General features: G+C 58.6%; 5 protein-coding genes across 5 annotated transcripts; 3 read left to right on the plus strand and 2 right to left on the minus strand.

Moving 5' to 3' along the window:
• Positions 1–544: 544 nt before the first annotated feature.
• Positions 545–2,125, plus strand: SLS55_003840 (uncharacterized protein; the record flags this gene model as incomplete). The annotated part of the gene is made up of 1 exon (XM_066775304.1): positions 545–2,125. The coding sequence occupies one exon, from the start codon at positions 545–547 to the stop codon at positions 2,123–2,125; it is 1,581 nt and encodes a 526-aa protein (XP_066635423.1).
• A 1,187-nt stretch (positions 2,126–3,312) lies between these two features.
• SLS55_003841 (uncharacterized protein) lies at positions 3,313–3,850 on the plus strand (the record flags this gene model as incomplete). Its single annotated transcript, XM_066775305.1, has 2 exons — positions 3,313–3,320; positions 3,553–3,850. 2 exons carry the CDS (start codon positions 3,313–3,315, stop codon positions 3,848–3,850), a joined length of 306 nt encoding a protein of 101 aa, XP_066635424.1.
• A 2,819-nt stretch (positions 3,851–6,669) lies between these two features.
• Positions 6,670–11,370, minus strand: SLS55_003842 (uncharacterized protein; the record flags this gene model as incomplete). Its single annotated transcript, XM_066775306.1, has 2 exons — positions 6,670–7,104; positions 8,407–11,370. The coding sequence occupies 2 exons, from the start codon at positions 11,368–11,370 to the stop codon at positions 6,670–6,672; spliced, it is 3,399 nt and encodes a 1,132-aa protein (XP_066635425.1).
• A 714-nt stretch (positions 11,371–12,084) lies between these two features.
• TRM6 (tRNA (adenine(58)-N(1))-methyltransferase non-catalytic subunit trm6) lies at positions 12,085–14,052 on the plus strand (the record flags this gene model as incomplete). The annotated part of the gene is made up of 2 exons (XM_066775307.1): positions 12,085–12,170; positions 12,237–14,052. 2 exons carry the CDS (start codon positions 12,085–12,087, stop codon positions 14,050–14,052), a joined length of 1,902 nt encoding a protein of 633 aa, XP_066635426.1.
• Positions 14,053–15,383: 1,331 nt separating this feature from the next.
• SLS55_003844 (uncharacterized protein) lies at positions 15,384–15,620 on the minus strand (the record flags this gene model as incomplete). The annotated part of the gene is made up of 2 exons (XM_066775308.1): positions 15,384–15,579; positions 15,616–15,620. 2 exons carry the CDS (start codon positions 15,618–15,620, stop codon positions 15,384–15,386), a joined length of 201 nt encoding a protein of 66 aa, XP_066635427.1.
• Positions 15,621–15,955: the final 335 nt, after the last annotated feature.

The raw sequence follows: 15,955 nt of genomic DNA on the forward strand, positions 1-15,955 counted from the left end.
GGGGGAGGAGGCCATGGTTCCGTTTTTGGTGCTTGGTTTGTGGTGGATGGAGCTTTGGGCTGTGGATGGTTGGTTTCTGGGCTGTGGAGTTTGGGATGTTGGCTGTTTATATGGCCGTGGGTGAGGGCGATGGATGGTCTGGAAAGGGTAAGTAGGGCGGAGCTGAGCGGAGTTAAGAAGAATTGAGGGCTGGAACGCTCAAACGGAAGGACCGACTCCCCGTCTCCGACTGCAGTGGGTTTGCAGGTGTGCTGATCCTTGCAGCGATGGATAGACGTCGTTCTTTGGTGTTGAGGGGTAGATAGGTCCGCGACAATGACGTCACTGGGCGCGACGGGCAGCGAAGCTTTAAGTGAGAGCTTGTCGCAATGCTTGTTCCGCTGCCAGCCGCCTCCGCCACGACACGCGGCCACTCTGTTGGTTGGCGGGAAGGCGCAGCCCATGCGCCCACTTGCTTGCGCGTGCACGAGACGTCATACATAGCCACACCCACGACATCTAAATACTGCATCCACCCACCCTCTAGGAATCCCATCGCTACACCATGGATTACCACAGCGGCCCCGTCCAGGAGTTCTACCACCCCGCGTCTCCGGAAGGACAAGACGGAGAGGAAAGACCTCCGCCGTACCCTCCCCGACTCCACCACCAGCCGGAATCTCTCCCCGCAGAAGATCACGAGGAAATCCCCCCTCCACAACCACAGCCTGTAGAAGACCATGAGGACGAAAAGCCACCGCCATACCCTCCGCGTCCACAACAACAACTAGAACCACATCCTGTGGAAACCCATGACGACGAGAAACCGCCGCCATACCCGCCCCGTCCCGACCAGCAGCTTGCAACACCATACCAGCCACCCCCTCCACCCCGGCGGACCCGCCAAGTCTTCTCAGACGACGACCCGGCCAACCCCATCCACTACACGCGCGACCCGCACAAGCTAATCGCCTACCTCATCCCCTTCCCCAAGCCGGCGCTGAAGGACACGGCGCCGGACGCGATCCCGGACCGCTTCATCATCTACACGCCGCCGCCGCCGCCACTCTCCAAGCCGGCCGAGGGCGAGAAGGAGGAGCGCATGCGCAAGGTGCAGCGCAAGTGGCAGGAAGAAGTGCGCGAGGCCAAGACCAGCACCGCCAAGACGGCCAGCTGGAAGGGCATCAAGAGCAGGGCCACCCGCACAATCGACTGGGCCGTCAACCAGACCACCTCGTCGAACCTCGACTTCATCAACCGCCTGGGCGGCGACGGTGGCGGCGGCGGCGGCAAGCAGAAAGGACCCGCCCCCGCCGACACCACCACCCACGACCACGACCACGACGCCCCCAACGCCCCCAACCCCGTCCCCGAGGACTCTCACTCCACGAAGAAAACCGTCGGCCTCACCGACATGGTCATCGTCTACCCGCCCTCCTCGACCACCGGCGCCACGAGCGACGACCCCGCCGCCATGCGCGCCGAGTTTGTCAGTAGCATGCTGCGCACCAAGACCAAGGCGCAGCGCGACGCCGTCCTGGCCACGGGGCTGCTGCCCGTCTCCTTCGCCGTCGACGTGCTGGCGACGGTCGTGTGGCCGTTTGGCGGCCTCGTCGAGATGGACGCCGTGTGGATGTACTCGTCGATGCGGGGCGCCAAGATTGCACGGTCGACGACGAGGCGGCTGGCGTCGTCGTCGCCGTCGGCCTCGACCGCGGGTGGGAAGGCGGAGGGGGAGACGGGGGCGAAGGAGGGCGGGGGCGCAAAGGACGCGGACGGAGGAGGAGGGCAAGAAGAAGGAGGAGGGCAAGAAGAAGGAGGAGAAGAAGGCAAGCTCAAACTCACCTTCACCCCCTCCCGCCGCCTCGACGTCCTGCGCCGCTACCTCGCCGCCCGCTGCCACGAGCGCGACCCGAAGCTGTTCGCGAGCGCGGGCGGGCCCAGCCCGACGGAGACGGAGGTCCTCGAGGCCATCGGCTGGGCGCCCAGCCAGACGACGGGCGAGCGGCGCAATTGGGAGGACGAGCAGTGGGAGGTGGCAGAGGTCAAGGACGACTTCCGACAGGTCGTGGGCAAGGGCGCAAGGGAGTGGGATAAGTGGTGCAAGGCTTTCGTTAAGGATCCGGAGAAGGCGTTGAAGAAGTAGGAGGTGGCGCGTTGGGCAAAGACCTCGGGATGGTTTTTGGGTGGGAGAGAGATTTGTTTCCTGCTAAGGCTATTTGCACTGCCGATGCTTTCTGTTATGCGATTTAATACGGCTTGTCGTGTTTGGATTTTCGATTCTTTTGTTGTATTATAGCAAGGCCCGCGCTTCTGGGTCCGTCTTGATCCGAAGGAAACTGAACTTTTGATGGCCTCGGTTGTGGATGTGTGCTCTAGACCATCGGTGAGCAAAACAGACTTACCACCATACTCACATGGAACGAGTAGTTGGATTCAAGGTCCAGACATAAATGTAAGTTCTAAATGCTTATTTAGGTCTAGATCTTGTATTCAACTAACCATATGAAGAATGTGTTGACTTCGGTGAGCTTAGAGGGCTGAAATGTTCTGTCACCTGCTATGGGAGGACATGATATCCGTCCTTCTCGTGTTGAGCCCAGGTGATGGGGACAACGTAAGCAGAAGGATGATGTTCGCTGTAGTGGCTACGCGGCCGCGTCCAACGTTACGCCAGAATCCTTCGCGGGGTCGGGTGCGGGAATGATGATTCTATTGGACAACTTCTCCGCCCCCCGGGAACCCCGTACCACTCCGAGGCTATTCTGACTACCACTTCTGGAGAAAGCCAAGCGCACGCCTTACGGCTCGGCTATGCCGGCAGGCGTGTTTAAGCCTCGTGTGCGGAGGATCATCAGTCTTGCTGCGGGTGGATGCGCAACCACACCCATCCTTCACCCTCTTCCTTCAGCGCAATGACGTCAATGTCTGAGCGGGGTTGGAGAGGTATATTAAAGATCACACCGAGAGTGGTGTTGCGCAGTGTCCCTTTCCCGATTCAATCAATTTCCGGTAAACATGTCTCTCGGCCTCACATCTCTGCGGCTGCTGCTCCTTTTGCAAGCCGCGCTCGCGTATACCAGCGTCCACGCTCAGGCACAAAACGGCACCCGGGATATCCAATGGGGCCCCTGCGAGATCAACGGGTCGCCGCCGTTCGAATGCGGCAACGTCTCTGTGCCGCTGGACTACACCAGCCCCGACTCGACCGACCTCGGCATCGAGCTCATCAAGTACACGGCCTCGAAGCAGCCCTCGAAGGGCAGTATTTTGATTAACTTTGGCGGCCCGGGAGCGAGCGGGCAGCAGTTGATGGTCACGTTGGGTCCGGTGATGCAAGCGTAAGCTGGTTGATTCTTCTTCTTTTCTCTTTGCGGCAATATATATATATATATAGACCGAAGTAACAGCATCGCTTACTTTTCCGTCGACTAGCGTGACGGGCGGCTTCTACGACTTGATCAGCTTTGACCCCAGGTAAGAAAGATTCCCTTACTCGTTACGTGCTTCACCATTTTTTTTTTTGGCCACCATCACTGACACAAGCCCCTCCTCCCCCTCGTGGATATGCAGAAGTGCCGGTAAAACGATCCCACTGCTATGCTACCAGAGCGCGGCGGAGCGGATCAACGCCACCTTCCAGAACTCGCGCGCCAACGGCAACGCGTCCGACACGACGCTCGGCAGGCTCTGGGCGAGCGGGGAGAACCTCGCCACCGCCTGCTACGACAACGGGAAGGACATCGGTAGTCTCCTCGGCTTTTCCTTCGCGGCGAGGGACTACTTGCGCATTGCGGAGATGTTGAACGAGGACGGGCTGCTGCGCTACTACGGTAAGGGGGAGACGTTTGGTAGAGAGAGAGAGAGATGATGATGGTGACCGTATCACACAGGTCTGTCGGGCGGCACGGTGCTGGGCGCCACCATCGCCGCCATGTTCCCCGACAGGATCGAACGGATGGTCTTGGACGGGGTGTGGAACATCCACGAGTACTACCACTCGCAGTACGTCGTCCCAGCCCACCCTTCCACCTTCCACCCGAGAGGGCGAGCGAGAGAAAGCACACACACACTGACACCACGGGACCCAGCGGCGCCATCGAAGGCTTCACCTCCACCGACGCAACCTTCCGCGCCCTCCTCTCCGCCTGCCTCGCCGCCGGGCCCCGCGCCTGCGCCCTCGCCGCCCACCCCAACACCACCGCCGCCGCCCTCGAAACCGCCACCTACGCCCTCATCCACGCCGTCAAGTTCGCCCCCATCCCCCACGCCGGCCGCCTCCTCGACTACACCGCCGTCCGCAACGCCATCTTCCTCGCGCAAACCACCCTCGCCCTCTGGCCCCCCCTCGCCGCTTTCCTCGACGCCCTGCTGTTCCCGTCGGCGAATTCGTCCCGGCAGCTGGACGCGGCGCTGGCCGTGCTGCAGACGGCCGAGGACCCCGTGTTCACCGAGAACCGGTTTGGGATTCAGTGCGGCGACAAGCGCGTGCGGGCGGCGCGGCTGGAGGATGTGGTGCCCGATGTGGAAGCGGTGTCGGCGCTCAGCAGGTTGGCGGGGGACCGCATCGCGTTCGATATCGCGGCGTGTGCGCGGTGGAAGATGGACGCGCGGGAGGTGTATAGGGGGGATTTCGTCGATGTGGCGACGAGGCACCCCGTGCTGATTATTGGGAATACGCTCGATCCGGTGACGCCGCTGGTGTCGGCGCGGAATGCGAGTAGGAGTTTGAGGGGGAGCGTGGTGTTGCAGCATGATGGTATGGGGGTATGGATAAGCATCGCACTTGCTGTTGTTGTTGTTGTTGTTGTGCTGACCACTGTGTGTGTAGCATTGCTCCCCGCAGCAGGTGTCGGTTTGCACCGCGGCGTATACGAAGGCGTATTATGAAGACGGGACGCTGCCGGAGCCGGGGACGGTTTGTGCGGTGGACGTTCCGCCGTTCTCGAATGTGACGTGGCAGGATGTGTTGCTTTGAAGTGTAGGCATGTGACTGTCAGGGGGTGGGACGAGAGATGTTTTGGAAACCGGTATAGTATGCAGAAAACAGGTAGCTGAATTGATACCGGAAGGCAAGTCTTCAGGGACTAAGCTACAAGGAAATTCGTAACGGAAGGTTTGGACTTCGTACCCGCTTCCTTTGAAAAAACATAACTCCAACATTGAACTTGCAACTCAGTCTGGCGCAGCGAAAGTCATGAAAACTCCGAATATCCCGAACATCACTCAAGTAGAATGACTGACAAGCGTTGCCCCGTCTTCCTCAATCTCAAGCTTGCCGCTCAGTTGCTCTGCTTTGCGGAGGCAAGCGTCGTTCGAAACTCCATCCTCCCACAAGAAACGCCGCTCTCCCTGATCAATGCCCAAAAAAAGCAGCGGGATGGGACTGTTCCTCCACGGTTGAACGTTGGCTTGACGAGTAGTCCATACGGTGCCGAGGAATGTGACCACGCTGAGGATCCAGACAGTGACCGGCAAGGCCATCCAGTACCATCGCACCCCGACGTGCGTCACCGGGACGTACGTCTCACCCATGGTCATGTCGGCGCCTGACGTGCCATTACGGATGTAAGCTGCGTCGCGCAAGGATTTGGTGAGAGCTCGAGCAACGTTTTTGACGGCGCACTCAACTTTGTGATCCGGGTTGCTGCAGCGAGAGAAGTTGCCCGAATAGATGACCTGCAGCGTATCCGTTTGCGGCCCTTCGAACTTCATTGAATCCGTAAAGTTGGTGTCTAATGATCCAACATCGGCGCCCGATCCGTAGCATAGGACATAACCTCCGAGGGTATCTTGTAGAAACCGATGTATCGCATCCCAAGAGGTCAAGGACATTCCGAAATTTTGATTATCGATAACCCTATCGATAACCACATCTGACGAGACAGTCAGATCCATCGGGTAGGATGCCGTCGAGGTTTCCTTGTAGGATGAGCCGGTAGAAGCATTCAGAGTCTCCACAGAAGCGTCAAAGACCTGAACGTTTGGCTCGAGGGTACATTCCGTAGATATGAAAACAGATTCATTCGAGGGAAACTTAGGTCCGGATGCATATACAGACCTCAACGAGAAAGGCGAGTAGCCGGGTTGTCCATAGCGGTAATGATTCCTTTCTGCGATGACAAGAGAGGTTGCTGAGTACTCGTTGTCAAGGAACCAGAGGCCGAAGCCGTCCGCCAATGTGACGGAGCAATTTGTTTCGCCAGTCTCCATTGTGACACATTTTTTTTCCAAACCCGCACTTGTGTTGTTGCAGGTTGCTGAAAAGGCCAAGGTCGCAACATCATTCCAAGTGCAGTTTCCTGAGGGGCATAGGTAATATGGTTGGGCCCAGGACTCAGAGGGGTCTGCGTCGTACAACGAGTTGAGGACGTTCATTTTCAGCACTAGGTCAGGTGTGTGCTCTACGTTTCTTAGTCATCGCAACATCCACTCGCTTGGTACATCATTGAACTTACTGTAGCCTTCCTCGCATTTATAAACACCGTAATAGGAAATATTGGAAATTGATGCCGGGTGTTGATTATCCAGGGAAGCTTTTTGGTAATACCGAAGTAAGTTTTGGATAAAGGGATCCATCCCTATTGCTAAGATGGTGACGAGAGCTCCGAGAGCGGCTGTTTGCCTGGTGAAACGCTGGTTTTAGTATAGTTCGCCGAATATAAGGATATCGTAGACATAGAAGACAACTTACTGGCATTTAAGTCTCCACAAAAGAGAGAAGCTTCCCAATACGCCACGGCTGGCAGAATCGAAGACCTCCATGTCGAGCAACGGCATGTGCTTCTGCTTAAACCAAACCCATTTCAGTTGACCAAGGCTGCGGGTGATGGGAATCAGGACGAGTAACTTCGCAACGGTACTGAGCCATGAGATCAGAGCGTTGAGGGATATGTGCTCCCACGAAGGCTGTGGTTTGTCCAGGAACAAGCAGAGCACAAGTATGATGCCACCCAGTGCTACCGCAGAGCCGACTATCCCGAAGAGCTCCCATTCCCACCAATCGCCCGACGAGGTCTTGTAAGGTTTTGGATTGCCAACTTCTCCCATCGGTGATTGCGGCGGTCTGTTCAAGGTAGGCTTCGTGTTGGAAAGATAGGCAGCCTCCACCTCGTCGTTGCCATACTGGGAGTATGTCAGCAAAATTATGGACGCGCATGATTCTCATATGCACTTACATCTTGTACAAGAGACACAGTGTTCGCTGGCGTTGTAGATGAACTACTCCTGCGAGAACGGGTCTCTGTATGGGCCGAGCGCGTCGTAGTATCATCGTCTGATGAGTGCCGCAGCATGATTGATGAATGGAGTAGCTCACCAGTAGTGTTAAGGCAAGCCATTTTGTGCAGTGTCGATTCAAGATAATAATTCGAGAGGGAGAGAGGTGTTTGCTGGGGCATCTCTGGATGGGCAGGCTGCTACACTTATAGAGCGGTAGAAGATAAGTTTAGTTTCAGTTACACAAAATGGCCAGGCATGTAGGGGCATCATCCGTACAACCCAGATGACAACGGACTGAACCATAAAAGTCAGCCTAACGGACCAAAATTGGCACAATGTTGCAAGGCAGGGGCGAAGCGGCCCTTGCTTTGCGGTGATGGTGCGGGCCGAGCTGAGGAGGTGGTGTGTCGGTGTCGTATCGCTGAGCGGAAGAAGCAGTGAAATGCCCCCCCTATCGATCGCTCCTGAGGGGGCCAGAGGAGGCTTAGAAAGACATTTTCTAAGTTTAAGCATTACTTAAACAACAGACAAAGGAACATCGCTACAGACTGGTTCACCTACGTAAAGCTGAAAGCCTGAAATGTTCGCGAATGTACAGTCGAACTTAGAATCGGCCATGAAAATGGCTGATTGCCAACAGCGTGGTAGATGGGTGCTCGCGCATTACGCACCTTGGCAATATGAACTGCTCGAACATTACTGGATAAGTGACTAAGACCTTAGGCGATCGAAACACCTGCTGCTACTAAGACACCAGATATCAGTCCTCCTTCTCAGTCCCACAAGAAGAAACATCCATATCACTCATCTATCTCCCTCCCCCGCCCACCTCCGCCACAACGAGAGAAGAACGAAAACCCAGGCAGGACCGACACAATCATAGCAAAAAAAAAAAAAAAAAAAGTAACCATTCATCGAGCAGCCAAAGACGACGACACAGCCCGGCAAAAAGGGGGTGCGCCCCGGCTTAGAATTGAAGAGTAAAAACACGGGTATCCGTTACACCGACCATCCATCACACCATCCGTCCATCAAACCATCCATCAAAAGATCCGTTTAAAAAGAAAAGGAAGCCATTAAGATTCATTCCACTCCCGAAAATGAGATGGGGAGGGGCGGGGATCGGTCTCCGAAAAAGAGTGGGACGAAAGGGATTGAGCGGGAGGAAAAGAAGAAGAAGAAGAAGAAGCAAAAAGACTACATAACAACACACTTCTCCTCCTTCCCGGGCGCGCCGCCGCCTTGTTGTTGCCCACCGCTCCCGCTATGCCTTCTGCCGTACGGAACACCGCCGCCGCCGCTGGGACCCGCCGCCACGCTACCGGCAGCTGGCGCGGGCGCGGCGGGATGACTCGTCCGCCTGCCGCGCCCGCTCGGCCGCCCGCCGATGAAGTAGCTCTGGCCCTGGCTGCTGCTGGTCGACGCGTAGGCGCTCTGGCCGCGGCCGTGGTGGGGCGCTCCTGCTCCTCCCTGCGGCGGGTTCGGCAGGCCCTGGCCCTGGCCCTGGCCGCCCTGGCCGGGGACGTAGACGGGGGAGTTGGCGGCCTGCTCGTACGTCGGCGGCGGGGGTTCCTCGCCGTCGACGCGGGGCCGGTTGGTCTGCGGGACGTTGTTGTTGTTGTTGTTGTTGTTGTTGTTGCGGCGCGGGGGGATGAGCGGGCGGACGTCGGAGCCGCGGATGGGGTCGGTGATGCGGCCGGGGCGCGATGAGACGTTGGTGATTGCTTCGTTGGAGAGGAAGTTGTGCGAGAGCTCGTTCTCCCGCCGCCGGCGTTCCTCGGCCTCGCGGCGGTGGCGGTCGTCTTCCTCTTCCTGGAGCTGCAGGGCCAGGGCGAGATCCGCGTCTTCCTGTTCGGTGGATGGAGTGGCGCCGACGGTGCCGTTTTCCTGGGGGTAGGTGACGCCGCCACCGTTGGCAAAGCCACTGCCCTGGCGCGGAGGCTCGTCGTCTAGAAGGCTCCGGATCGGTCTCTCTTGGCCAGTCCCTTGGTTGTGGCTGACTGCCCGGAAATCGCCAGAGAACATCTCGCTCCCTCTACCAGTAACATCAACCAGGCTCTCCCACACTATCTCCTCGTGGCTAGAGTAGCCAGTATCGGTGACCAGCGAGAAGACCTTTTGCGATCGAGGCTCTTTGTAGATGGTGGAAAAGTGGTCGTTACGGAAAAGAATGGCGAACTGACCAGGCTTCAAGCTATCCTTCATAACCTTGAGGCCATAATCAGTTAACTGGGTTGGGTATCTATGCAGGAACTCCTTGATCGCTTGTAAATCCTCATATAGATTCTGTTCTTGAGGCGACAGCCCCGATGTCGAGAGTTTTGCCTCAAGCTCTTCTTCGTGGAACTGGATATTCTGCGCGTCTTCGTAAGTCTTCGCGGACCGGCCAAAAGCCGCAGTTGCAATCGAGTCAGGAGGCGGAATCCACCCATGAATCAAAGGAACCTTGAAGGTGCTGTAAAGCCGCATCTCTCGAGTCTGCTCAAAACTGCCCGGATTGGATTGTCCTTGGGAAATGGGATGGTCAATGAGGCCTTCAGACCCAGCCGCAACGAACTGCGGGTTGACATTCATGCCGGTGTGCAGCGCGAGAAGGAAGGCATACAGGTCACCCACGTCAGGCAATTCCTGGGCGACGGTGCCCCTGTGACCAGACACGAGCTCATCAAACACAGTATCCAACAACAAGCCAAGGCTGATGGTCTCCCTCGTCTTCAGAGCGTCCATCAAGCTCGACTGCTGACGTGCTGGAGTTGAAAGGACCAGCGCATTTACGAGAGCCAAAAGAGGACAGGGGCCATTGGCGTTCTGTGTCAGTACAGGAGCTTCGCGCAGGTTGTTGGTATGACTGTCAAACCACCTAATGTGCTTGATAGAGTAGTTTTCCTTCCTTTGCTTTGTGCCTGGAGATTCCGCGCCATCGGCGGTGCCGATGTTGTGCGGACGCGAGGGCGCCTGTTCAGCCGTGGTCGACGAAGTCCCTGGCCGAGGAGGTAGCGGTGGAGCGGTGTCATCGGTAGGTCGAGTGGGAGGTTGAGATTGCTCAGCAGCTTTCGCAGCAGCCTCACCTCTGTGCCACTCCTCTTCTGCTTGTCTCTCCCTCTCCTCCTGCATAGCCTTCTCTTGCGCTGCAGCGGCCTCCCGCTCTCGCCTCTCCCTCTCGCTTTTTTCCCAGGCCTGTTGTTCTTGCCATGTGCGACTTGGCTGAGCTTCCGAGTCTTCTGGGAGGCCGCGGGTTCGCGAGCTTTGGCCATCCAGCGAGGAGACGTCCATGCCCGGGTAGAAGACGCTTGAGGCATCCGAGGCATGGCGCTGCGAGGGTGAAGTTGGAGAGGTAACATCAGCCGTAGTCTGCTTGACAACATCTCCAGGAACACCTGGTGGGGGCTTAGTCGGCGGTGATTGGGCCCTGTCCTCAGCAATGTTTGCCAAAGACATGTTTGAGAACTGCTCGACTGGGGTGCTGTTGTCCAAAGGCATTTCGATGGGCTCCTGGGGGATTGGCTGCTCCTGCGACCAAGGTTTGGGCGCATTGTCTTGGTCTGCGCTTTGTCCAGTTGATGGTGACTGGATATTCAGGTACGGATTCTGTGATTTGAGAGGTATGGTGGGCCGACGTTCCAGCAAAGTGGTCGCTGGGGATTCAGAGGCTGGGCCTGCAGAAGGCGGAGGGGTAGACACGGCGGGGGCTGGAGGTGAAACGGCGGGTGGAGGCGGCGTGGTTAGTGCAGGCGGCGGCGACGTGGCTGAGGAGTGAGGCTCGGGCTTCTTCTCTTCAGTCTTCTCCTCGGCTTTGGCTCTGTCGTCCTCCGAGTCAATGGATATGCGGGGGGCGGGCGAGCCTCCCGGAGGCCCTACGCGCAACAAGGCGGGCAGTTCGTCGGGCTTGACCTGCTGCGACGAGGTCGGACGATGGCCACCGGGCCTCAGCGCAGCAGGAATGTTGCCCTTCTGGTCCTCATCGTCGTCCTCGGGCTCGTCCCAGTCAGACGAGGAGCTGATGTCGTCGTCACTCTCGGAACGGCGGGCATCTTCGTGAGAGACAAATTGGTAGCCACTGGCGTCGGCGGGAAATGGCGGCGGGTGCTCGTCGGGCGGAGTGGTGGGATAGGGCGGATGGTAGGTAGCCTGGGAGAGCGGGGGCGGTACAAGCTCGGGCTTGCGCACCATGGCTTTGCGGGTGCCTGAAGATCAGGCTTCGACGTGGCCCGGCTGGATTGGCGTTGAGCTGGGGCTGCAAGCAGCGGGCAGTCTGTCGCGGTCTGTGCAGGAGGCGGCGGAGAAGGCGAGGTATGGCGCGGCTGGGTGATGGGCGAGACAGCGGGCGGTGGGGTGGAATATGAGCGGGAGCTTTCGGGGGTAGCAAGGTGGGAGCCTGGAGGTTTTGAAGGCGCGGTTTTTGGGTTGGTTAGTCGCTCCTGGGGCCAAGCAGTCGGAAGATGACGACGCCGCGACAGCACCGCCACACGTCCGGGGAACAAGCCGGGATGTCGCCGCTCGGATGCAAGATGCAAGATGCAAGATGCAAGTCGCGCTGCGCCGACTGCGGAGCTCCACGGCAGCGCTCCACAGCGGAGCTCTGGGAACAATCTCTGTTACTCTGTAGGTGTCGTAGCCTTTGCCGTGACAGCCGGCCTAGGGACCCTCGCATCCAGCGCAACTGCGGCGGCCGCGACTATTCTTGGATCATCCGCGGGCCTCACCGCCCGGCGTTATTCTGCCGGCCGCAAAAGATAATTCAACCACTGTCCGCGGCTCTCACCCCAACGCCTCTGCTGCGCCACGCTCTTCCACACAGCTCCCGTGCTGATCGCGTTCCAACGCCGCCACCCCGACATGCCCTGATCGCCCGCCGCGCAACCCAGACTGCCACAGCCTCCCGCCATGCATACCCGCATCCGCCCGCATAGCTTCGTCGTGCTGCGCCTGCCCTCGGGCCTGCTCAAGGTCCTCGAAATCGTCCCCAACACGTAGGTCGAGCAGTCTGAGTGAGCCTTCACTTGTGTGTTCTGCATGTCGGACACTAATCTACCCAGCACCGTTTCCATTGGCAAGTTCGGCACTTTTCCCGCAAACCACCTGCTCGGCCGCCCCTTCAACGTCACATACGAGATCCTCGACCGGGAAGATGGCAAGGATGAGACCGAACTGCGCATAGTCCATGCTGCCGAGCTGCACGAGCACATCATAAAATCCGAGGAAGCTCCCCCGTCCGAAGGCACTCCCGATCCGACCCCCGACGGCGACGTCGCCGAACCCGCCGGCCTCGAGTTCGACATCGTAGGCGAGAATGGCGAGGTCTTGATGCGCAGCAATCGCTTGACCGTCGACGACCCCTCTCGTCAGACCCTGTCCATGGAAGAGATCGAGGAGCTTAAAAAGGCTGGTACTGGCTCGGGCAAGGACATTATCGCCAAGATCATGGCCGCGCATAAGGCCCTTGACGAGAAGACGGCTTTTTCGCTGGCCAAGTACACGCTGCGGAAATCGAAAAAGTACCTCAAGCGCTTCACCGTCCTCCCCATGGACGCCTCGATGCTCGGCGAAGTCATGATCGAACGTGAGGGTCACCGCGTCATGGACATACGGGAGGAATCGCAGGGCTTGATTGGTGCCTGGGCAAACATACATTACGGCGGAGCTTGCGAGCTGCAACCGAGCGACACGCAAGAAGGCGCCTTCGTCGGAGGGGGCCGCTGGCTTGTGGTGGATGACACCGGAGGCCTTGTCGTGGCATCTCTTGCTGAGAAGATGGGCATTCTCTATCCGCCCGAGGAGGATGACTTCGACGACAGCTCAGAAGAGGATGACGCTAAGCCGGAAGACGAGGAGATGGCTGATGCTCCTGTTGAGCAAGAGGCTCAGCCAGTGGAGCAGCAATCAGCAGCTGGCGAAGAGATTGATGGGACGGCAGATGGGACTGCACAAAAACCAAGACCGTTCTCTGGACGCTCGAATCAAAAAGTCATCCCAGCCCAGTCCGCACCCGTCAACACCCTTACTCTTCTCCATTCGCACGCTCAACCTAACGTAGCGCTCCTGAAATATTTTGGATATGACGCCGCATCGCCAACTCAGTCGACCACACATCCCCTCTACACACACCTTAAGAGCCTCTCCTGGCTGCAGCTCATCAATCCGGAAGATGATGTCGGCTACGCAGAACCCGAATCCGTCACCCCAGAGGTTCTCGCAACATGGAAATCCGGGAAGCGCGGCACATATTGGCGCAAGCGGCGCCGGTGGGAGCGCGTCAAGCGCGTCGTCGACGAAACCCGCGCCGGAGGCTTCGACGGGCTGGTCGTCGCCTCGTTCATGGCGCCCGCAACCATCCTCAAGCACACGGTCCCCCTCCTGCGCGGCGGCGCCCAGGTCGTCGTCTACAGCCCAACCATCGAGCCGGTCACGGAGCTCATGGACCTGTACTCCCGCGAGCGCAAGACCGCCTTCATCGGCCGCACCATCAACCCCAAGCCCGGCACCAAGCCTTTCGATCCCGAGACCGCGACGGAAGAGGAGCGCAACGAGTTCGAAGACGACTTCCCGCTCAACCCCACCCTCCTGCTGGCACCCGTGCTGCAGACTTCGAGAGTGCGCGGCTGGCAGGTCTTGCCTGGCCGCACGCATCCGCTCATGACGAGCAGGGGTGGTCCCGAGGGCTTCGTCTTCTCCGCGACCAGGGTCATGCCGGCTGGTGGCAGGGTGGAAGCGAGGGGGAAGTTCACGAAAAAGAAGAGGGTGGCTGTGGAAGAAAAGGCGGAAAGCGCGGCAGAGGAGGGGCAGAAGGAAGCTAAAAAGGCCAAGGTTGAAGCAGCGGAGCAAAAGGCAACAGACGTTGCGGATACGGCGTAAGTGGTGGGCCCTTGATCTGAGGCTCTATCTGGGTCGTATCTGGAACGGGAGTTGCAGCCTCGATACGGTCTCTGTGAGTAGAGATAAAAAAAGCAATAAAAGAAACAGTGAATTCAACTTTTGTGGGCGCGGTGCTAAAGGTCGGCGACGATCATCGGTCGTGCTGCTGCAGTATTCAAGATACATTTATAAAGGTAGATCAGACGGACCATCCGCGAAGTATTCCGGTAAAATCGGCAGTTCGTGAGTTCATCCATATCGTGCTGTTCATCATCATAAAAAGTCAAGTACAAACAAAGACAAGCAGGAAAGCCATCAGCCCTATCCATCGCTTCTCCCCGCCCCACATCTCTCACCTTACCTTTGACCCATTCCTTCCACCACCACCACCACCCGCTGCCGGACCGCATGACAGTCCCCCCCACCACAAGAAAACGCCACCACATCTCTCAAACACCATCAACGAACCCCCCAGCCAACCAACCAACCAATCACTGCCTCGACCCCACACTCCCCGCCTCCCCAACCTCAACCTCAACCTCCTTCGCCGTACCCGCACCGGCACCGGCAGCAGCAACCGCCCCCCTCCTCCTCCGAGACAACCAGAAAAACACAGCGGCACCGACGACGGACAGCCCGCCGAGGATGGAGCCGATGGCTATGCCGGCTTTGTCCGCGGTGGAGAGGGTGTTGTTGCCGCTGCTGCTGCTGGCGTTGCTGGAGGACGACGGGTTGGATGGGGAGGAGGGGGAGGGCGAGGAGGAGGGCGAGGGGGAGGAGGAGAAGGAGGAAGCGGTGACGTTGAAGCAGGGGACTTGGGCCGAGAAGGAGGCGGCTGAGATGAAGGTCTGTGGGGTGGGTGGGGTTTGGTGGTTAGTCGGTCGGACCGGAGAAGACGGGGGGGAGGGGGACATGGCACAACTTACGACGTCGGCGCAGGCGTAAAACGTCTCGTTCCCGCCGCTCGCCTCGTAGCTCGACCAGTACTCCAGCTGGATCGTCGCGTTCGTCCCCGCGGCGGCCGCGGCCGGCAGGTCGGCTAGCTTGTAGCATTGGTGGCCCGGCTGCAGGGACGAGATGTTGCTGACGACTTGCTCGGCGAAGTCGGTCTCGCTGGTGGGGTCTTTTGGCAGTCAGTCAGTCAGCATACGGGACGATTGATCGGTCGACGACCGCAGCGTGAGTGCGAGAGAGACGGCGACGTACCGTTGCCGATGGCGATGTGGAACTCGACGTTCCAAGCATCGTCCGCGATGGTCAGAGCGACGGAGCCTTGGTCTGAGGAAGAACGAGACGTCAGTGTTTGGGATGCCGGGTCTTGGGTTGCTTGCTTACTTACCCAGCGGGAACTCGGTCCGGTTCGTCACGCCGGCACTGCTGCCGCACGGCGCCGTGTTGTCCTGCGACGCGTCCCACGCGCGGTCCGACGGCCACAGGAAGGCGACCGGGCCCATGACTGTGCCCTCGGCTCCCGCGCCGTGGACTTCGGCGCCCGCGGCGAGGTGCTGCTGCATGAGAAGAGCGCAGCTGGCGAGGAGACTAGCTGAGACCCGGGTTGAGAACATCATGGTGGAAATGGGCTGTTGGTAGTGGAAATTGTCATGGTGAGGAGCTATCTGTGATGGGTGGTCTGGGAAGATATATAGTGGTGATTGGCCGGGTCGCTTAGCATTGCCGAGTGGTGATTGGCCGGGTCGCTTAGCATTGCCGTCTGGTGTCGGATGGAACCATTGTCCAACCCAGAAAACCTGCCGTCTTCCAAGACGCTCGTATCACTGCTGCCGAGCCCGCGCTAATGCACAAGCATGGGACTTCCCCCGTCGGCTTGTGAAAGTGGCAGCAGAGCGGCAGGTTTGGAGGGATCTTATTAGATCATCTGATAAGATTATCAGCCGATATCGTC

The sequence above is a fragment of the Diplodia seriata genome (genome assembly GCF_021436955.1).
Source record: "Diplodia seriata strain FDS-637 chromosome Unknown scaffold_3, whole genome shotgun sequence".
In the NCBI taxonomy this organism is placed as follows: domain Eukaryota; kingdom Fungi; phylum Ascomycota; class Dothideomycetes; order Botryosphaeriales; family Botryosphaeriaceae; genus Diplodia; species Diplodia seriata.